The sequence below is a fragment of the Gambusia affinis genome, linkage group LG15, assembly GCF_019740435.1.
Source record: "Gambusia affinis linkage group LG15, SWU_Gaff_1.0, whole genome shotgun sequence".
NCBI classification, from domain to species: domain Eukaryota; kingdom Metazoa; phylum Chordata; class Actinopteri; order Cyprinodontiformes; family Poeciliidae; genus Gambusia; species Gambusia affinis.
This window is the reverse complement of record NC_057882.1, coordinates 18645569-18669144: the sequence shown is the minus strand read 5'-3', so window position 1 is coordinate 18669144 and position 23576 is coordinate 18645569. Positions and strand designations below refer to the sequence as shown.

The following is a 23576-nucleotide window of genomic DNA, read 5'->3' as shown; positions in this document are numbered from 1 at the left end:
CTGATTGCATCCAGATCATTCTGATATGCAGAGCTATGCAGCAAACAGCTACGCAGCAGCTGTAGCGACATTTTAACAAGAAATCTGAAATGTGTGGCGGGTGGATTGCAATCGTCCCCTTTTACTCTGATACCCTTTAATCAGTGGTGGGCATACGTCTTCCAATAAGGAGCTAAAAGCTTCCCTTAAATTATTGTTACAGGATAACTTTCATTTGGATAAAGTTCAACATCTGTGTCGAAGGTTTGATTGTGGCCTTTTAAAAATTCTTCAAGTAATAAGACGTTTATGTTCATGCTCTTATTTTGAAGTAGGTGAAGACTATTTACAGTTTCCTCTCCTCATATTTCCCCATTTTTTCCAGAAACTTCATTTCAAATAAGAAACGTACAATAAAAAAATTAAACATGGACAGTAAAGAACAAGATCTAAACATAAATACAATATTTAAGGGCATTATAGAACATGTAAGGTATAATGTCAAAATTAAATTTGTGTTAGAGGGTTGCAGGTATGTATATAATTTGAATTTAAGTTTACGCTTTAGCTTCCACTAAATACCGTGATGATGATTCTTTATAGTAAGCAGAACTAACTTTTCAGTTTCCTGTGCCCATAACTGCCCTTGATAAAATCCAGTTGCTCCAAAAGTCATAGTTAGTACACAGAAAATGTGTAACCATCACTCTACATTGTTCTGGTCTATCATATAAAATCCCAGTAAAGTTTTGAGTTATTCAAGGAAAATGTGAAAATTTCAAAGTATTTAAACACTTCTGTAAGACACAGAAAGTAAGAAGCAGATGAGTCGGTCTTTAACGGTGCATACAAAGTTGGAAATCTTGTTCGATCTCCAGGATCCACAATAATAAAGAAGAAAAGGAGCAAAGTAATAGTTGGAGACAGTTTACATTAGGGAATTTTAGCTGTCTTGACCATTTACACTGAGGTGGAGGGCATCTGCTTAATGTTCACTTTTTCCTTGTCTGTGGGTCATCTGGTTTTTATTGGAGCCCAATCACATGAGCTAATGGCAGCAAAGCGCTATGCCAAGACTCTGTCGCATCTCTTCGGTCTGAGGTCACCGGCGTTGCCCCAGAGGTGAAGAAACGAGCCGAGGACCCAAAGTTCACAAAAAAAAAAGCATGTCGATTTGAAGATGCTACTCATGCTAAAAGCAGCAAGAGGTGAACGGGTTTGTTTGCACTCTCCTCATCAAAACAGATGACAGACACTGTGTATTTCCACATTCTTTTTTTAAGACGGCAAACAGAGACATGGCTTTCCTGCCAGCTTGTTTATTATTTACAAATCAAAAATTTTCTCCTACGTCGGTTTCTGTAGACAAAAAGTACAACTTTTCTTGCATGCTATCCAAACCAACACGGCCTCATTGAAAAGCTTAGCTTTGAAGAAAATAATTACTTTTGTTTTTTGTTTTTTTTACTTGGGCTTAAAAGCATTTGCATAGTTGCAACACTAGAGGACCAGATTAAACACAGAGTCTTTCCTGTGTGTGACAATGCAAACTTTCTACAAATGTGCTTGCGATTTTTGCTAAATTAGATTGAGAAGGTTTGCAGCTAAATTTAACAGTAACGCATTATGGTTAATCTCTTAATCCCAGGATTATAGAGGACCCCTAAGGAGTAAACAGCCTCTTACTGATAATTATTGTAATTCGAAAAGGTTAAGTTTACCTTTCCCAATCATGTAAAACCTTTTCCAAACAGCATCAACAAGAATAACTTCGTTCAAGCAGTTCCTGTTCTGCTCGCTGCCACCTCCTTTAACCACTAACAGCAGTAGGCTTCCCCATGAGTCATGGCAGTGCTTTATGGAGCCAAAGTTGCCACTCTTTACTGCAGCAGGCTGTTTGACGTATGCATCAGACCACCGCTATGGCACTTTGCCTGTAGATCACGGTACAAAGTTGCTAGAGACCTGAGAGGTGGAAGACTGCAGCCGTCTTGCTCCAATCGACAGAAATGAAGGTGAATCCAGGGGTGGCTTGAATGTCCCTGCAGAGAATTTACTGTAATAAATTGTACTTCTGTGTTTTCCTATGCTTGAGGCCACAAAATCTCTTCGTCCAAGTAACCAAGACCTAATTGTTCCCGTAGATGTTGTGTAGCATCAGTTGTCGTCTAATCAGCCCCACATGCCTGTTTCACAATAGCATAGCCAAGTGGATAACTGAGAATTGGAGAATGCAGCACATGGCTCTTTTCCAGACAAAAGGCTGCTGGTTTTCCTTTGGAGTCAGCCACACTAACTTGGCTCATTTGTCTCTGCAAATGGAGGAAAGGCAGGTTTGGCGTTTGTGCCCCCCTGTGGAAGACCAGTTCAGGCCCAGCTGCAGGCCTCAGATGTAGCAGGGGCCAAACTTTTAACAAACAGCAGCAGCCCGATGGTAATCATTTAACAATGGAGCTGAACGGGGGAAAAAAAAAAAAAATCACATTGCTTTTGTTGGATCATTTCTGCAAATGAGAAAGAGCATGCTTACCAACACACAGAACAGTAATAAAAAGAAAAGGGTGACTTTAGCAGTTTTCTTATGTTATTTGATTGCACATGAAATATTTGGAGGTTTGGATACATTTGTATGTCAATTTCACTATTCCATGGTAACCAAATTTAATTCAGGCAGCCAGAGGAGCTGTTAACACCTCATAGTGTACTCCATCAAGCTTCCTAGACTTTAAATGCGCTAGACATTTAAAGTCTGTCTTGACCAGACTTTAAACGACATCACAGTACAACTGCGGTTAAATTATATTTGCATTCTCACCCCTCTTTGGGCAGGAAGGGCTGTGTTTTAGATCTCTTACTTTTGTTGAGCAATTCTCTTCGATCTTAGCTTATCCTGATTCCTTTCTATGAACTTAATATGAGAAATAGTGGTAATAGTATTCAAAATACTTTTTGGTCACTGGAGGTCGTCTCTATTAATATCAAGAACAGAGGCAAAGACGCACCGTGTGAGAGAGAACAGTCGATGTAAAATAGGCTACTACTTTAAAGAAAGATGACATGTTTTTGGGGTTTAGATTTTAAACAATACAAATCGTAATGTAGCAATTAGTGCAGTTAGAATAAAAAGACAAAAAATTAATCAACCGAGAAAAATGTCACCTTCATTTTTTTTGGAGTTTGAAGAGGCCTCCTATACAATCAGATTTAGAAAAAGGTCCAAGTACGGCTAAAATACAGCAAGTTGTATGACACGCAGAAAGACAAACTTTGCAATATTACACTGCATTGCTCTTATCCTCTCGCGTCCTGAATGATGTCTTCACGTGTAGAAAATAGTTTCATTTAAAAGCTTCTTGCATCTCCATGCTTCCCATTAGCTTCACTGTAATAACTAATAATATGGTTTATTTGGAATCTTCACTCATGAAGCAAATACTGATCAGAATAAGATTTAAGTTCTGAGTTTCTGGTCAGATTGCTGCTCAATTTGTTGAGCATCTTGAGCATCATGCAAACCCAGTCCAGAAAATAGTGATTTTTCTTTGATCAACTGGTTTGGAATGAGAACAGAGGAGTTCAAACCACATGCTGAAGGAAAAGGATCTCGTCTTTACTTGGGCTCAACTCAAATCTGAGCTTCTGTGATGTAATTGATCGATTACAAGCTTGCAGAAGTTGGCCGAGAAGCCTTTTGCAGAGTTATCAGAAGTGAGGCGGAGAAGAATCGTCTCCAGAATCGTCTTCTCCTTTGTTGAAAGTGACAAGCTAACCACCTCTTCGGTTTTAAAAACTGTGACTTATTATCACTAACATATGGAGCTGAACCGTTTTGGCCACAAAATGATATTACTTAGAGGCAAACCTGATAACTCGCTGTTAAGATGGATGGACAGAGGGACACGTGGAATGTGCATCATTGAGCTTTAAAACGGAGATGAAATTTCACCCTGAGAAAATACTGATGTTCTCCTGAACTCTTTATGCATTACTGCTCCTTCGGAAAAAATAGAGCAGGAAACGGCACATCCAGAAAGTATCTGCAGTGCTTCACTTTTTCCACATCTTGTTACATTCCAAATTGGATCAAATTAATCTCTTTCCTGAAAATTCTACACACAAATATCCCATTATGACGATGTGGAAATTTTTACCAAACGGAAACTAAGAAATACAATTTACGTATGTATTCATAGCTTTTGCTTTGGGAAGTGTTCTAGCCTCAAATCTCTTAGAATAAGATGCTGCAAGTTAAACTCACCTATCTTCAGGCAGGTTGGGCCACTTTCACATCTTTTCAGATATGTTCAATCAGAAGCATGTCTGGACTCTGACTTGGACGCTCCTCGACATTCAGAGAAGTTCTGAAGCCACACCTTTGAGATCTTGGCCAAGTGGTTTGGGTCGCCACCCTGCTGCCAAATGAACCGTCGCCCCAGTCTGAGGTCCAGATGCTCTGGAGCAGCTTTCCATCCAGGATATTTTTGGGACATTGCTGCATTCATCTTTCCCTCTATCCTGACTAGTATGACAGTTCCTGCTGATGCAAAATATCCCTACAGCTTGATGCTGCCACCACCATGCTTCACTGTGGGGATGGTATTGGCCTGGTTTAATCCAAACATGGCGCCTGGCATTCACACCTAAGAGTTCAGTCTTCGTCTCATCCGACCAGACGACCGTGTTTCTCCTAGTCTGAGAGTCCGTCAGGTGACGTTTGGTAAACTCCAGACCAACTGGCATGAACCTTTTATTAAGGTATGACTGCTCTACTATTCAGGTTTGACTGGTGGATCGCTGCAGAGACGGTTGTCCTACTGGAAGGATCTCGTCTCTCCACACTGAAACGGTTCTTTGTCTCCTCCCTGACTAAGGACCTTCTCCTCCAATCACTCAGCATAGATGGCTGGCCAGTTTTAGAAAGTTTAGAAAGAGTCCTGCTGCGACAATCGTGTCCTGGATTCACTCCGAGTGGCGGAAAACTTTCTCCTTTCCATGTTGTTCGTCATTCCCTGTGTGTTGACCCCGTAAGTATGTAACAACAAATGTGGAAAAAGTGAAGAGCTGTGAATACTTTCTGGATGCACAATGTTTCTCCTATTCAATGAAACTGGTGCTAAAGTGCAAAGGCACAAGTACACAAACAAATTAGCCACATGCTCAAATTAGCGTCAGAGTATGTTGATCAGTTACATCCGTTTATTACACATTTATTAAAACTGTGAAAAAAAGATCACGTTCCTTCCCCTCCTCCATCTGAAGAAATGAACCGCTCCCAGTCAAAAACAAGCAATCGGAGCTAGTCAATCAATCTCGTGTACACGCTGCTTAATGTACTAATGGCGGAGAAACAACTTACCATTACAGGAAAACTGTTTATCTACCACCTTGCTAACTAGCTTGAGCATTCGTGACAAGCTCTGCTGTTGGGAAACATCTGCAGGGCAGCAGAGAGTAAGGGAGAGGATGTGAACGGAGAACAAGAACAAGTTCTGCGTTTCTGCAGTTAGCACTGAGTTCACTAGGAGAAGGCATAAGAGCTCGAGTTTTTCCTCACATTATCTGTCGTACATCTTCACGACGAAGTTATAGTTTTAACAAATATGCAAAAAACAGTTTTTTATAAGTTGCATACCGAAGCTTTAAAGTGCCACGTTTAGTTTGCATAAATAGTTTTGCCTGAGAGCAGGCCTCCGTTGTCTTAGTTCGTCCTTCCAGATGTATCTCACAGCTATCATTCACCCCTCACATGTGCCCACCTGTGCCCAGCTGATTGTTTCCATCTGACTTTAAAAAGCCTGGAGTTAGAATCTTTCAGCAGAGGTTTCATGAACACTGTTGAGGACATCCTGCTGAGTGGATCTCATTTTTCATCGTCAGCAGACCAGATTCCTTCAAAAGCTCCACATTCCCACTCTTCTATTCGACTCGTTAAACTGTCTTATAAATTGACACCGTGGGTTTTCTCTTGATAACCTGAAAAGACCTTCAAGCCATAGATTATGTCACTAAATCTGGCAAAGGCAGCCTTGGCATTATTATTTTAGATTTGATTTGTGACGCGTCGACTGCAGTCAGGAATATTTCTCCCGAAGTTACTTCCATGTGCCTTCTATCAGCAAGCAAATTAAAGTTTCAGCAAGACTGAGCACGCAGTCTGATGGCAACACATGGTCGAGGTTCGTGAAATTGAAATCTCAGAAAGCTCGGGTCATGAGGTGTAGCTTTGATCAAAAATGGACTGGGTGTGTGTGTGTGTGTGTGTGTGTGTGTGTTGGGGGAGTTAAAAGGTGGGAATAAGAACTTGATGACTGCACACCAAATGTTCTACATATAACAACAGGAACATCTGCAGAGATCCAATGAACTAAGAAATCCTGGATTAAAATCTGGACTGAGAGTTAATTTTGACTGTTATTCAAGAAACATCGTGATTATTTAAAATTAGATGCATCATGTGGTTATCTATCAAGGCATTTAATGAGAAAATGATGTAGCACGAGATGCATTTAGGCTCGTTTCACTCTTTTTTGAGCAAAAACGTTTTTAGTTCAAAGCATATTAGGGTCAAACTAAGCAACATTCACATTAGATCTGAAATAATCACATTAATCGTGATGAATCCATTAATACTAATTTAATTGTTAATTTGAGTATGCAGACTCAAAAAAGGACATAAGCCAAAACTGTACAAACAATATATAGACATATTGAATTTTTTTAAATCCTTTGTCGGTGATTAAGTTCTACACACAACTCACGTGGCTAGAAGTAGATTTAGCTTCACCTGGTTCAAAAAAAGCAAAAAAATAAATAAAAAATAATCCTCTTAAGCACCCTTTGCTATCCAATTATTAATCGGTTAATCCAAAAAACAGTCTTCAGATTAGGACAACGCTGTGCTGATTGATTGAGGAGTATTTGCTTTAGTTGCAGACGCATTCTTTGCTACAATTGATGAAGCGTACAATAAAAAAAAAATGTTATTGCATTTTAGGCTAAAAAACATATAAATATTGTCGTATTTCAAGAAGAATTTGAATTGTTTGTTTATTTGCTTCTTTTAATGTATTGCCATTACAAAAATATGTACTTAAACCTAATATAGGCTTAGGTAGTTCAATGAAAAATCTGCAAGTTGTGCCCTTCCTCTCCACCTGTATTAAAAAAAAAAAAAAAAAACAGGCAAAAGGAATGTGAGCTTCTAAAAGTCTGAGCTTTTAAGTGTCTGGCGTATAAAAAAAAAAGGTGGCCAACTCACATATATGCACTCTAATAAGCATTGCGAAGTCACAAGATCAGCGAATCACATGACAAGACCAAAACTATAAATGAGTTGATGCTACCAACCGGTGGGTTGTGTACAGTTCATGCTTCACACAGCTCATTTCCCTGATGTCCAAAAAGATCTAACAAGACTCTCGAGTTTACAGTCGTGAGGCTGTAGCTGGGCTTTGCGGTCCAGTGTGCTCAGCTTCCTGCTGCTTAGGCAGTTCACAGATGGATGGACACTCCGACATGTGGAAAACACCTTCAGTTAGTTTGCCCACAACACTGCGATGTTAGGCTTTTTGCAGCAAATGACACGAGAGGTCGAAATCCGTAAGAAAAAGATTACTTTTTTTTTCTCATAAAAATTAAGGTTTTACAAGAGGTGAGATAATTTGATAGTGATTCAGAAATAAAATTATTACTTATGACAAATTTAGATTGCGTTTTATCTTAGAATTCTCAACTTACTTCACTGGAAGACAATTAAAGATAAATTAGATGTAAATAAGAAAAAATTAGTTAGTTGATGCCTAATGTGTTGAGAACTAACACGTCAAAGAACCTAAAATGTGTGAACATCAAAGATCCTCTATGCGGATGTTTAACCGCCATCATTTCCATTTTTCCTACAAAAGGATGCAAAGATCATATTTGGACTAGAAACATCACAAACTGGCCACAGAGTCACATAAAAAATGTTCAAAATGACATCAGGATCTTCTGAAAATCAGTGATAGGAACATAAAACTATGGCGATGGTGAGGTTTCACCCAATCTGTACATAAATATATTTTATGCATTACGGTAATTTATCTTCTGATCAAATTGTCAATAATTAAACTTCAACCATTATTGGCAACTGTTCACTCCTTACCTGGGCGATGTTCTTGTTTAGCAAGTAGACGCCATATTCAAAATGAAAGCGCTCTCCTCTAGGATACAATGGGAATCTGTAAAACACAGAAGGACATTTAACTGAAGAGGAATACGAGATTTACTGTTTGCGATCTATTAGATGATGACTTGATGGCTCAGTCTTCGCAACAAAACACACGATTAGGGATTGTCCTTTTAAACCTGAAGCTTTACAGACTTTGAGAATCAATGTAAAGACAAACTGGAGCTGAAACTTTATGTTGTGGTTTCCTTTAAAAAGTCTAAGCTGTGCAATGAATCTTAAACTTTTCTTCACTCTCTTTTTTTCTGAACAGAAAGAATCCCAAAAAAATAATGAAAATGCAGAAAAATCTCATTATTTTCATCAAGCAAAACTCCCATTTGTTTTCAATTTAAGGATGTATTAATCCAGAGTATGAACTTTAATGCATTTCACTTCATTTTTATTGAACTCCAACATTAGCAACATATGTTTTAATGAGCAGATGTAAATCTAGTTATTCCTTCATTTGTGAGATTCAAAGCTACTGCATATGTTACAGATCTTAGAAAAAAAGTTACAGCTCAGACTTGCAAAAAAAGCTTCATTTTAAAGTGTGTGATTATTAAACATATATATCACGTTGCAAATTTGTAAATCTAGTGAACACATGCTGATTAAAAAAAGAAAAACTAGAATAAAATTTCTAAAAGTAAAAAAAATTTGCTAGCAAATTTGACAAATTTTAATTCAAATATTTTTGAACTTTTGAAACTCAGGATATTTTCAAAAGCCGAACATTCCCTGAGGTTTTTCCAACCAATTTTTGACTTTTAAAACTTCCAAGTTTTTTTTCTAGAAAATTTCTGAGATCAATTTACGAATTTCTGAGTTTTTTCCTGGAATTTACTCCTTTTTCTACCATCTGCATGCTGAAGCATGCGCTCATGCAGTCTGCAGCGTTTATATCCGCTGACTGCTGCAGACGAGGTAAAAAGCTTCGTCTGGGTCCATGGCCCCAACCCACAGATGCCCAGTCAGCACCTTGTTCTACTGAAGCATCAAACAGGAGCAGTACAGCACCATCTTTCCGCCTCCAAGCACAAACAAAGGGAACTTTTGCTTTCAGCGTGACGGGAAAGTCCCATCAGTGAAACCCAGATGTCTCAGTTGGGGCAGAGACGGAGCAGCGGATACTGACATGAAGTGGAGAGTGCTGTGAAACCGGTGGACTCATCCCGGCCTGTCATTAACAGCTTATATCGGCTGATCTCCCACAGAGAATATTTAGAAAGCTACACCACAGTCTTTACGTTAGAATGCAAAGCATTAAAAAGGACGGCCAGAGTCAAAACAGCGTTTCAGAACTGAGTGTGAAGGCAGTAAAAAAAAAAAAAAAAAGAGGGGGCTTCTTTGTGGTCTCGTCTAAAAAATGTCAACAAAATACACAAGCTCTTCGTAGGACAATGGTTTTATTTAGAGCCAGAATGAAGCTGTCTGCATAAAACCGCCTCAAGCAGCTTTGTCCGAGCATTAAAGTCATCTGTTGCTATTAGCAACACATGTGCTTGTTGTTACGTAGGGGTGAACTGACGCACTGGCCGATGTCTAGGTGTACCACGGTTCTTAAAAGTACATTTTTCGCTACAATTTAAAGCTCGTTCTTTAAAACATTCAGACTGCAGGACTCCGCTGCGGTACGGAGCAGAGAGAGAGAAGGTCAAAGTTCAAACCATTGCTTCCATCCATCACAATGGGCAAGGATCATATTCCGAATTCCAACACATCTCTGTCCCACTGTTGCCAACTTATTGACTTTGTTGCTATATTTAGTTACTTTTTTTCCCCTAAAGAAGACTAGCGATAAATCTAGTGTCTTTTTTCTATGTGCAAAAAGGAGACCCACTCCACTCTGTTTCCATATTGCAATAAAATTACAAATGTTCAAAGTTGCAGGTGATTCCACTATGAATTAAGTTAATGTAAATCTCATTTCTCATGTTTACTAAGGTTTCCCTGCATCTCATTCACCGATTCATCTCCTCCGCTGTGTGTGTCCCTGATAGCTGTCTTATTGTTCAATTTAATATTATACAAAACTGATTTATGTAGTATGGGTTCAGACAAAATATCTAATTGTTAAATTGACATTCTTGAATTATTTAACAAAGGTTATTCGTAGAGATGCACTGATCAGGCATTAATATCTGTATCTATTATGGTATTGAAAAAAATTCAATATCAGTAACAAATTGGCCAATTTATAAGGGCACATCTGTTCAGTCTAACTCTATGTTTTATGCTTTGAGTGACAACATGTATTTTACATTATATAAGAATTCCTAATTGCATGTTCTGATACATTTAAAATAAGGTGGAGCTTCGTCCTTAAAGGCGCTCGGTTCACTCAGCTGGTCAGCTGCCGAGGGAGATGAACAGTTTTCTCAAACATGCATGAAAGAATCAAGGCAACATTTCAGGTATGTTTTAGATGAGGGAATAAATAACATTATAATATGATGTAAATCTCAAATCACACAACACTACCCCTTTAAATAAAAGCAAATAGATCATGGTTTACATTTTTCACAAATGTTTGTGCTAACAATGTAAGATCACAGTTTTTATATTCATAATTATCATAGAAAATTAGATTGACCTATGCGCACTTCAACTATGTAGAATGGTTCCAGAGGGTCAGAGCATCTGGACTGCTTCCGCTCTTCTTGAGGGACTGGGACTCAGGTTTTTTCCTTTTGCAATTCCTTAAAGGTCAATCATAACTGGGTAACTGCGCATTAAATCAAAATGCAAATCCTCCATAGTGGACTCAGTCAACTGCCATCACATTAATAGCAGTGGAACCGGAGGTTAAGTTGCGCCTATAGCAGATTACTGCAAGGCCTTGACGTTCTTAAACCACAAATCTTCAATTAATTCCACATTTGAGCATTTATAACATGAGCATACCTCAAATCCCTTTCTTTTATTTGGCTTAAGTAAAAGTCCTGTGTGTTTTATTATCTCAGCGCCTGTCTTGAGATCTTAGAATCGTGCAGCGGTGATGGCTGTGAACACCTCATCACTCACGCCGCGGGTCTGGGAAGTTTAAAAGGTAAACCCCGAACAGATGGGGATCACTGTGGATTGAACCCTAACAGGAAGTTGTTGTAAAAAGTGTGGCCAAGTATTAAAAAAAAAAAAAAAAAAGAAAGAAAGAAATGGCCATGAGGCCACACGACCATTTTAGATGTTCATCCTTCGTATCCTTGACGTTTGAGGGAAAGCGACACGCCACAGGTCAAGTTTGAGCAGTCGGAAAGAACCACCGGAGAGGGGAACAAAAACAGCTCTTCCCTTTGCTCCCACTGGCATAGCCGGTGCAATTTTTCTGTGAATAGATAGGATGTGATCGCTGATGAACATACTGCATATGAAAAGGAAAACAGAGGCACTTCCAAAGTCCACACACGTATGGTCATGAACGCGCAGGTTCAGTCACAGCGCAGTGATTAATGGCCGCTGTCTGCCACGTTTTGAAATCACTCTGGAGAGACTCCGGTTCACCAAACACTAGGAATTCCTCCCGGGACGTCCAGTAAAGTCAAATATATTGTTACACAGGCGAAACGAGGATGTTGGAGGAGTGGAGGGCAGGAATGGCGGTGGGTGGGGGGAAATCTGGACATAAAGAAGGGGAGGAGCAACTACAGGAGGAAACCATTCATGTTGATGAACATTCAACTAGGACTGAAATTAACGATTATTATAGTAATCAAGTATTCTGATGATTAATTGGATAAAAGAAAAAATTGTTCATTCCACAAATATTTCATTGAACTACCTACGCAATATTTATTCATTATTGGAAATGCATTACATACATTAAAAGATGAAAATAAATGAATAATTTCCCTATCTTCAATGAAAAATGCATATATTTTGTACAGTTCTGGCTTAATCACGGCTCTGGTAGTGTTGTGCTTTTTTGACCCCGTATAGTACAGTTAAAGATTATTCAATATGTAAATTAGTTGATTGTTTCAATTACTGATTAATCCGGATTAATCGTTTCAGTCCTACAACCAACCTGATTTTATTTGCCAGAAAGGTTTTTTTGTGTGTCCAGTTTAATGCGCAAATTCAATCTAAAACAACTGACAGCATCCATTGTGTTTGAAATTCTTCTCACGTTCTCTTTTGTGGCTATCTCGTTCAGTACCAATACCATCATCTTCCTCAGCCAGGCCTTTCTTATGTGCACAGAATGTGGTTTCTGTATAGTTAGGATAAAATAGAAAAAATGTCCTGCCAAAAGCGGCGTGCATCACTCCAAGATCTCCAAAATCTGAATTAATTAAGCACGTGGCTTTCATTTGGTTTCAATAGAATCTGGAATACTGATTCGTCTGACCACAGTCCACATTTCCACTGTGTGACGGTCCTCAAACTCAGAGGAGTCCATGCCAACTCTGGGGGAACAAAAAAGAAAAAAAAAAAGACTGACACGGAGCTTCTTATTTGCATAGTAAAGTTTGAAGTGGCATCTGTGACTGTGACTCTAGATAAGTCACAATAAGTTGAATATCGAAGAGGTTCCAAAAGCATTGCCCATGAGATTCTATCAGCTACTGATTAATGACAGATCGTGCTGTGGAGTCCTCAGAGACGGAGATCACTTGTGTCCATCTCATCTGAATGTTTTCTGAAATATTTCTGCACAAACCGGAGGCAATCTGCCCATCTTTGGTACTAAAATTTTGAGCATTTTGTAGATATTCAGGCCACTAGCTCAAATCCATCCATCCATCCATTTTCTTACACCCTTCTTCCCTAAATGGGGTCGGGAGGGTTGCTGGTGCCTATCTCCAGCTGCGTTCTGGGCGAGAGGCGGGGTACACCCTGGACAGGTCTCCAGTCTGTCGCAGTAGCTCAAATATGCATTGTTTATATGGTTTTCTATAGTGTGCTAAGTTGCTTGTTGGACAGGCAAGAACACATTTATATGAAAATTAAACAGTTCATTTAAAACCTGTTCTATTTATATGCTTCAACACACTTCACAGTGGTATTATATGGAAATAAAACTTAAACCGCCATGACAACAACCAGGTTGGTGGTGTCTTGATCTGATTTTACCTATATAGACACCACTGTTGAAATGTGTTGATCTTTGACCCCAGATGAAGGCAGAACCCCAGCAAAAGAAGGATCGGCTCAGCAGCAGGGGACTTGATCTAAATAGCTCTGGCTGCACTAAATCCAGCTTTCTGGCTGATCATCAATCTTTAAAAAAGCCTGACTTGTCAATTCAGATTTTGTCCAATACCAATTTTTTTGGCTGAGAAATCGCTAATATTGTGAAAAAGTCACTAAGTTGGCATCAGCGGGGAAACAACTGTTATCTGCACAAGCGCAAATGTTCCCATTTTTCACGGCAGAGAAAAATAGGACAGTGGTTGATTTTCAGACATTTGCAGAAGTAAACAAGATCGGTTCCTCCTGAAAGCATCGGGCGATCGCAGATCTCCCAAAATCCCAGTCACAACATGCAAGAGACTATTGCAATAAAAGAGGAATTTATTGCAAGTTTTTCTTGTTTTTTTTTATGTCTGTAATGAATATAAATCTTTTTATTATTTTGCTGACTTTTTCAAATTTTCCTCGAATTTGCCGTCGTAAAGGAGAAAAGCCGATGATTTATCTTTTTTTATCAAAACCTCTGGCTTTAAGAGAGAACAACTCCGGCCATTGCATCTGCTACGATAGTAAAGATTTTTAGTAGTTTATGTCTGGGAGCAATATAAAAGCAGAGGAAGAGGAGATGAAGACCTTTTACAATCACTTAGCCAGGAGTATAAAGTCAAACAGTCCTCTACTCTGGACCGGATGAAATAAATCACATTCCTAGTGGACAGGACAAAATCACCACCATGTTTGTCCATCAGCGTGGAAACTCCTGAATAAACAGACAAAGCAGAGAGATTCACCCACAAATCTGGAGGAGACGCTGGTCATGTCTAAGCCATTTCAGAATAAGTTGACTGAATTGGTGTGCACTTATTTTCTTTCTTGCATTTCCTGCCCAATCTGCCTGGCATTTTGTTTTCTTTTGTTGTGAATTTAAAAATCCCGTCTGATCTTTTCTGATCCACTTAGTCCTTCCACCACATATCTACGCCACGCCCCGCTCCGACAGAGCGACGTGTCGGCCACTCAAACACCGCAAACTGAATCTGACAGGCGCCATAATCAACACCCCCCCCTCACTTCAACGTCCACTCAAGGACTGATTAGTGAAACGTGAAATCTGTTTCCATTTAGCTAATATTCAACGCGGCGTGAAGCAGACGGGAAGGTGAAAAAAAAAGGAAGAAATGACAGTGATTTAAAAGGAGAAAAATATCCTTGTTTCCCGTCAGAACAACCACCACAGGACAGGCGAACGTGCAAGACCCAAATGTGTAATTAATAAGAAGTGTGCAGCCCTGACAGTTAAAATAAAAAAAAGACAAAAGCAGCACCTTGTAGGAAAGTCCCCTGACTTTATGGGCGAAAAATACAGTATAAAAGTAAACACTCCCGGTCTGCCAACGTTTTTATTAATGGCAAGCTCTAGACACCAGTTATCCATGCAGACAGCCTCGTGAAAAGCAGGGAGCAACCAATAAACAAGCGACTCCAGTGATAATACGAAGCCATAGGACATACCCCGCTCCGCCTTCCTGTCCGTGTTCTTTCTAAAACCCCCCTCCTTACCACGGGTCTGTTATTTCTGCAGAGGGATATTTTAATAGCCGGCTGAGTTATACGTCTTTCATCTCGGATTAATCGAGCATCACTGTCTCCACCGCAGCCACGGACTCCACCTCACGGGCCTTCTGGCAGGTGTCAGCAGCACATGATGTCTTTTAAAGCCGTCAGTTAACTGAACATATTTGCGGACGATTTGTGCAACGAGAGAAAGGGGAAAAAAAGAGGTTATGATGAAGTAAAGGCTTAAGACATGGGTGTATAAACTTTTTGTTAAAATCAACGAGTCAAAAGTGGATTGGTGCCAAAGAAAGTTTTGGACACCCTTGGTTCAACATGAAACTTTATAAATGCATTAAGCTTTGTAAACAAAGATTTTTAAAAGCTAAAAGGCCCAAAAGATGGTTATTGAGTTGATTTTTGTTGTTTTTATATATATTAAAAAAAGGCATGTCTGATGGAGCATTTTCTAATTTATTGGATTCTTGGTTCCCCTCGGCGTTTATTCTATTGAGTGAAGGAGTTTAAAGAAGGACACAGTGTTGTGGGTGGTCGACCTCTGTTAAACTGCGCTTCACGAGGATACGTGGGAATGCATCCAGTGATTGACTGATCTGCTCTAATGTATACAAAGTCGCCACATGTGTTGGTGTGCTTGTTTAGACATTTTAATTAATAGTCCACGTGTGCAACAAACACACAGAAAGAGGCAAAGAAAGCACATCCTATCTTTTATAGTGGTGAGATCGATTTCTGGGGGGTTTTGTTTTGGGAACATAAATACTTTTGGTTTGATTTAAGAAAAAAAATGTGTTCCAACCTCAAATAAACGCAGTTCAAACATAACTAAGTTTTCTGTAGCTTTCAGTATCTTGAAGCACCTGTTTTAATGACTGCTGGATCACAGTGTGATCGTTCTGTCATCATTGGTCTGTTCCTGAGTTGTACAGTCATCGTTCTGCGTTTTTATCTCGGCTCCCAAGATTATCCAGAGACCCCAGCTACTTAACCAGCAGCCATTTTCTCTTTGTAGTGGTTTTGCTCCTTTGTTTGAACGCACATGTGAGAGTGGAGGTTCCTTCTGAGTCCCATCTTTACAAGCATAAAACATGATTTCAATCAATGTTGATCAAATTGTTAAAAATCACCCACCAGAATGTTATGTCACTTTAAATGAAATTATTTTAACCTCTATAAGCTGGGAAGAGTATAAATGCCTTACGAACAGGACTGTAGGTAGTTTTGCAAGTAAACAGAACAAAATACATTTAGGAAGAAAATGTTGAACAGGATGTGTCGCTAGTCTCCATCACGGCATTGAATTCGATGACAAAACTGAATTTATTAATTAATTAATTTCTTAGTTTACTGGCTGAACGTCTATACAAGCACAGGCCTGTTTTTGTTCTAGTTATGCTCCTTAATTCATTACAAAGCCATTGCTGAGCTGGATGTTTGCCAGATGACCTCCAAGTCTGACCATTACATCTGGGTGCTCCACTTTTTTCTTTGAGTTTATTTGTCATTTACATCTAAACAGCTTTGATTAAATGAAAAAGCTTTTTTTTAGTTCAGGTTGTTGACAACTATCACTAAATGGATGTTACATTACATTTGCAAAATTCATTTCAAGTATTTGTTAATAGTGTCATGTCATATTATGTAACCCAATCACAAAGTTTTTAAAATGGACTGTGAAAAGATATACCAATAAGTATAGGAAAAAAATTATTGGTCTTACTTGTCAACAATAAAGCCACCCTGCAGCTGCTGTGCATTTGTGACCAAACTAATGGAGACCTATTAAGATGTAAATGAAATATATATATTTTTAAAATCTACAAAACTGATGTGGCCCTTGTTAAAGGTTTATTTACAAATTGTGACTTATTCTCTTTCAGGGAAACATTTCTACACAAAATGGAATAACCGCATCTTCTAATTATTTCTTTGACTTGTATGTTGGGTTCAGGCTCAGAGATGACCTATTGACACATACTTAATGTTCTAATTTCTAACATGTTGACTTTAATTAGGGCTTATTACAAGCAATTACATGCAACAAAAACTGCTTTTATAGACCTTATTAAGGAGCTGTGACTAAGAACATAAATAATTGAATTATCTGAAACATTTAATCACCCTGTTTTCTCCACTTAAAGAACATGAAATCCTACAGCATTAGTCAGGCAACTGATTTTACTCCACAAAGTCTTACAGAAAGCTTTTGAACACAGATGCTTCTTGTTATCTCTCTAATGAGGAATCGCCAAAGCTTGCTTGACTAGTCTAGACAACGGCGGGACTTCCAAGATGAAGGGCTGCTTATATAACAACCCTGTCAACCTTAGTGAAGACGCCCTCACTTTTCCTGAGCTATTATAAATATACCTCTACTGCCATTGTCCTGGAGCGATTTGGCAGAAAACCTCAAAAGACAAGTAAACAGTCTGACCAGTACCGGACAGCCTTTGTAGTTGACGCACGGCGCTAAATCATAGACCGTTTTCAAATTTGATTTAAATCAACTGGCTCCAGAGCTGATTGCCTCGTTTATCTCTCCTATGGAGAATAAAGCAACTATGCGACTGTGCCTCTGCTGAACACGTGCACATCGCTGTGAAATAACAAATGATGGGATCTAATTCTATGTGCCTCTAAAGAACGCAGCAGCTTTTTATAGTGTATATTGGACACGGATGAACATATGGCTGATTCATTTCCGGACGGCACTATACACAACTCGGAAGATCGTTTGAAGCTAAACATTTATGCAATTACACTAAATTATTACTCAGTGCTGAAAGAGCGGGAGGGAAAATGTTTCTCATTGACGAAAGAATACGTACTTCCACTGATCGACATGATACAACACCGGCTTCATCTACAGATAAAACTAAACAAACCTGCGTAGATTTATACTACATGCAAATAATGTTTATAATACACAGCACGTGTGCATAATTTGTTTCGACTAATTAGGCTAAATGGAAGAACCAGCTACTCTCTATATAATTTGAGTATTTCTAGCAGCAAAGCTTTCTTACAGGCTATATGGTGCCTTATTACGCCGTCATTTGGGCTAAAAGGAAGTAGGAGTACCGTAAATCACTGACAATCAATCACCCGCTGGCAGCAGCAACGGGAATCTTAAGGCGCAGCAAGTCGCTTCCTTGTTTTTTGATGTCTGAAACCAGCACACTCCCAACCATTTTATTTGTGTGAACTGACTGGACATTGTGTGGACGTCTGATCTACACATGAGTCTGAATGTAACAGTTTTGATCTCCATTGTCAAAACAGATTCGAGGGGAGCAGGAAGGTTTTTGCCCTGGCTGTAAAACAAGGGACTGGATATTCACAATCCGTCAGATGATGAAGATTCACTGTCTTATCCATGTGTGTTGTGTAGACATGAATGAGAACTACAACCATGTTTCTGGAGCCATTTCTAGGGCGACGTTGATGCCCAATACAGGAAGCAGCACCTGTAATGGATACACTCAGTCAATCGGTGGCACTGCAACACTCCCACAGAACAAAAGAACTGCGCCAGGTGAGAGTGAGGCGCATGCGGGATAGAGAGAGAGAGATGGATCTATGACATCAACAAGACAGTTTGTTTTGAAATGTATCCACTCTGGAACCTGACTTCAAAAATGATCATTTCCGGTCTCTCAGGATGCTGAATCAGTATGGATGCACAGTTTAAATGACAAAAAAAAACCTTTGTGAATACACCTAAAATCATCTCTGTGGTGTGGGCCTACATTGTCGGGGATGCTTTTAACAACTAGTCTTTGCATCCACAAAGCAGAAGCTCCGTTGGCCATCTTGGCAAAAAAGCCAAGCTTGTTCCTACTGCAAGCTGGACTCCATCAACACTGCTCCTTGTCTTTGATCCTGTTTGCTGTATTTATAGATGTAAATAGTCGTGGAGAGGTGTGTGTCTCCCTGCGGTTCTCAACCAGTAAAAGATTGACTGCTCCTTCCGGGTCACATTCAGTCAGTTTACGGATCTTTATCACAAATGAGGGTAGGATGGAGCCGAGTGAAAAAGTAAAACTTTTGATTTGCCCGTTGGTCAGTGTTTCATCTCTCATCATCAGCTTCCACCAGTGGGTGGCTTAATTCATGTTTGAGGTGAGATGAGGAGCTTCGCCAGTTTGAAGTGGAGCTGCAGATTCACTGCATTGGAAAGAGTCAATTGGGTTGCTTTCCTCTGGAGGTTTTCAAGGCACGTCCCACTGCAAAAAGATTTCAGGCCAGAACCAGATTCACTGTCTCTTCCATGTGTGTTGTGTAGACGTGAACGAGAACTACAACCATGTTTCTGGAGCCATTTCTAGACTTTGCATCCTTTTGGCCTTGGAGTACGCTGGGATTCCCAGATGAGTTCCAGAGCGACTCTGGGAAGAGGTATGTCTGGGATATCCTGGATGACAATGGACAGGTAGACCTCTGGGTGGTTATAAACTCCAGTCACAAACACTGATAAGCAATGAAAGGCATGGCTGACCATGGTGGGTATGATTGCCACTCCTATCTTGTCTGTTTAATAGTAACTGACATAAAAACAGTCAAGCCCCAGAATAATATCGTTCCCGTTGAAATGAGGTCCCTCTACTTTTGTACTGGCCTCCTTCCTTTGGCGTTTACACAGACCTCAGCACATCCTTGGATAGTTTGTTTTGTGTTTGAACCTTTTGGGACTGCCTAGATCCCCTTCACATTCATTGTCCTTTTGCCAGTGATATGGTCTTTATAAGTCATCTTTTCTCCCAATACGTTTGAACAATAGGAGGCAGCTCTTGATTTCCAATAGCTGGCTTCTGGTCTCAGTCAAACCCTTGGACATCTGGATTGCATCTCTCCATTTCTCCCCCATGCAATCAGAAACATTGGAACAGAGCTCCCCGCGTGAGCAAATGTGGGCGCAACATGTCCGCTGATTACAGAGAACATTTCGGACTGGTCCAACATCGTTTCTGAGATTGTCAAAGAGCACAAATAAAACATTCCCTTACCTGCCAATACGTCTACTCCTTCTCCACACCTTTCTCTAAAAACTCTTACAGGGCCAGTTTGAAATTCTGCCCCATTTTTTTTACTGAAACAAACAGTTCATATCAACACAGGACTTGACAGGTTTTCCTGTTGCAAAATCAGTTTGTATTTGAAAGAAGGCAACCATTATTGCCAACCCACAGGAGGGAACGGATAGAGATATTTACCAAACTCAAAAGGGTGGATTATCTTCACATACTTTTTACCACAATGAAGCTCTGGAGCTTGTAGCCCCCGGATTGATGCTGACGCATAATTACAGTCTGTTGTTCTCACAACAAAACTTGAATAATTCAGTTCCAGTCTCAAGGGTTCTTCAGTAACAATCTGACTAAGGTTTGTGAAATCATCTTAAAACGACAAAGGTTTATGAGAGAGCAGAGGAGGGCAAGTTGAAACAATTCGCTTCAATGGGAAACTTCACCAAAAAATGCAACTAAATGTGTGCATCAATGTAAATCGTCTGCTTGAGGCTTTAAAGATCTGATCCTACACCATATCACTCATCACCACTAATTACCTTTGTCCCACACTTTGATTACCCATTTTGGCACACCTTTCTGCGGAAACTAGTTGCGTTCCATCTCCACACACATCATTTCTGCCCGCCGCAGCTCCAGGGGTCATAAACATGCAGAAAGAGGGAAGAAAGTTAACCCAAATGTTTGGCCCCACTCAGGAACACCTAAGAGCAATGGTGGCCTGTCACGTCTTTTCAACAAGTTAATGGCTCTTTTTTTGTTGTTGTTGCCTGACGTCGATGTAAATATCCTGCTTGGTAGGGCTGGAAATGTGTTAAGTGACTCCCAGTGAGCCTCTCCAGCTGTTGTCGGACAGAATCACACACAGGCACAAAAAGGGGGGGTGATATTCAACACAAGCTCTTTCAATGTTTTTCCTCCACACACTTTCCTCCCAGCAGTTTATCTTCAAATAAAAGCCAGTGGTGGATGTGAAAGTGTCTATGCTTATTTACATGCCAGTTCTGCAAGTGCATCTTTGCTGGTGAAAGAATGAAACACTCTGAGTGTGAAAAGAGCAGAAATTGTTAAACACTGGTGTTGTTATGCTGCTTTTTAAAAGAGATTCTCGTGTATTATTTTGTTTTTACTACACGCAGTCTTGAGTGTTTGTCTTCACTTCAGCACAAACCATTTCATTTATTTCACAGCACATCATCTCAAGCCAGAGCCAGTTTGATCCAATCATAACGTCAATTTCAGAATCCCAAAACGTCATTAACAATCAGACATCACACTAACGTTATCAAAGGAAGTCTACTAGATTTCTCATTGTCACTGACTTTGAAGCAACAGGTTCTTTTGAAAAAAGCTGGCTTGTATTTGTTATGGGAATAAAAAATTATTTAAAAAAAAGACTTGGACAGGTGAATTGATTATCTGCGTTCATGAAGAAAAATAATTTTAGACAGGAGACCCTTCAGCCCAGAAATAAGTAAATAGCATTGATGGCTCAGGTTGATCAGATGGGAGACAAAGTTGAGAGAAAAGGCCAAGACGGTTTGGAAGAATGCAGAGAAGGAATATTAAACATCTTTGGCAAAGGATGTTGAGTGTGGAGCTGCCAGAGAAAAAGAAAAAGGAAACGCAAGAAGGTTAATGGGTGAGGGAAGATTTGAAGAGGGATGGTGTGACAGAGGATGCAATAGATGGGGGGAGATGAAGGAAAACAATCTGGTATGTTGAGCAAGCAGCTAAAAAGATGATGATGATCAGCAAGGCAATGTATAAATACAGGGGTGAAAGTACAGACGAGTGGAAGCTGGTCTCTTTTAAAAAAAAAAAATAGATTACATCAAGTGTTTCTCATCACTAAAATGTTTTTATCTACTGAACGTTTGAATGTGAGGAATGTCAAATCCACATTACAGAAAGTCTATCCGAAGCATGCAATTATTTCCACAATGTTCAGTTGCTTCTTGATGCATGGTTACAAGACCATAACACACACAAATATTAATCATTTTGACCCCTCTGCCATTACAGAGCGTCTCTGCAAATCACCCCAGACATCAAGCGCCCAGACAAAGCACCGGCTGATGTTAGACTCTCAAACTGAATAGTTTTCCTCAATTATGTGCCGGCCTTGAAACAATAAAAAGATAGAAAGTTACATAGCAAGGAAGTGAAGTGTTTACATCCCCAAGGCATGATGCGAATACCATCAAAAGGCACACTGTCTGATTTACGCGTTCTGATCTCTGAACACCTGAAAAGGCTGCAAATACCGGGAGGTTCAATTTGCTACCAAGGCAACACAAAAACAAATCAATACGAGAAGAGTTTATCTCTGTCTGTCTGAGCAATCAAATTACAAAGGAGAGAAGATTTACTTTTATTATTTCAGATGATACTTGCTCTATATGTCCTGGAGTCCCAGTTATTCAGACCTTAAATAGTAGGGTTTGAATCTTTTGCGGAGGTTTTGGTTTAGAGAAAATTCCCCCGGCACTCTTTAAGAGCCTGCAGTCTAATAAACACATACTTTATTTGGATGGCAGTTGCATGGTGGCGCGGTTAGTAGCATGCTTGCCTTGAGGCAATGAAAGTCCAAGATATGGCATGAAAGATGTTCTTAGTACAACATTACATCGTGTACGATGCTGTGCAAAAAGCGTAAGATTAAAAGTTTCAAATAAATTTTACTATCAGACCTCAGAGAGTACAAAAAGGTTTTATTTATTAAGGAAAAAATGTTCCTGCGACAGACTGGCGACCTGTCCAGGGTGACCCCGCCTCGCGCCCAAAATGTTCGCTGGAGATAGGCACCAGCACCTCCTTACCCCACTAGGGACGACGGTGTTAGAAAATGGATGGATGGAAAAAAAATTTCACGCCAATCTAGCCCTACATAAAAAATGTCCTTCAAATTCCCAAGATTGTTAAGTAACGCAATATTCCTTAGTATTGATTAAAAAGTACTAGTTGCACTGGCAAATTATTTCACATATAAAAAGACATTTTTCCATATTATAAGTACACTAGTGCTTTTTCATCAAAACTAATGAATTAGTTACTAAAAACAAGTTTCTAAAGTTTGCTGGAAATTACTTGTAAGTTAGTTTTGTCTTATTTCAAGTGTGCTAAGATGTTTGCACTCAAGGCCAGACCAAAAATACTTCGTAAGATTTGGTGTTTTTGGGGTGCGAGAAGGTTTGTGCCATTGCATCTTGTATAACGGGAACACACTATTACATAATAGAGTTTGGATCGGGCATAAAAAGTCCAGTCTGACCCAAGCCTGATGGCATCGTGTCCTGATCCAACCCAAGTAACTTTAATTATACACCTGAGCTTGATGTACATCCAACACATTTTAACTAAGATTTTACCGCTTTCATTTTTAGACCATAATTTGCGTGAGCAGTGTAACTTCTGCTGTTTTCAGCTTTTGTTTAACATCTTCCAGGTTCATTTTCTCACTTGTTGTAATCGAAGGGTGAGTCAAGTGCAAAGTTTCTGTGTGTGACTGATGGGAGCAGAGCAGAGCAGATTTACCCTTTTAGTTGTGCTAATGAACTTGTGTACCTTACTTTATTTTCTCAACAAGTTAAACTACTCCTCAATTTAGACTATAACACATAGCTTAATGCAACCTTATTTCATTAATT

At 39.5% G+C, this 23576-nt stretch overlaps 1 protein-coding gene across 2 annotated transcripts in view; it reads right to left on the bottom strand.

The window, feature by feature from the left end:
• Window positions 1-23576, bottom strand: part of uvrag (UV radiation resistance associated gene) — a 108388-nt gene that overhangs the window by 37493 nt on the left and 47319 nt on the right. The window contains exons 13-14 of one of the 2 annotated variants that reach the window (XM_044140827.1): window positions 8123-8198; window positions 7206-7543 (exon numbers count right to left, since the gene is read on the bottom strand). In XM_044140827.1, coding sequence (XP_043996762.1) covers window positions 7514-7543; window positions 8123-8198 — 106 coding nt within the window. In that variant the 3' untranslated portion in view covers window positions 7206-7513. Of the gene's footprint in view, window positions 1-7205; window positions 7544-8122; window positions 8199-23576 lie in introns of those variants that run through there. The other variant, XM_044140826.1, reaches the window with a different exon arrangement.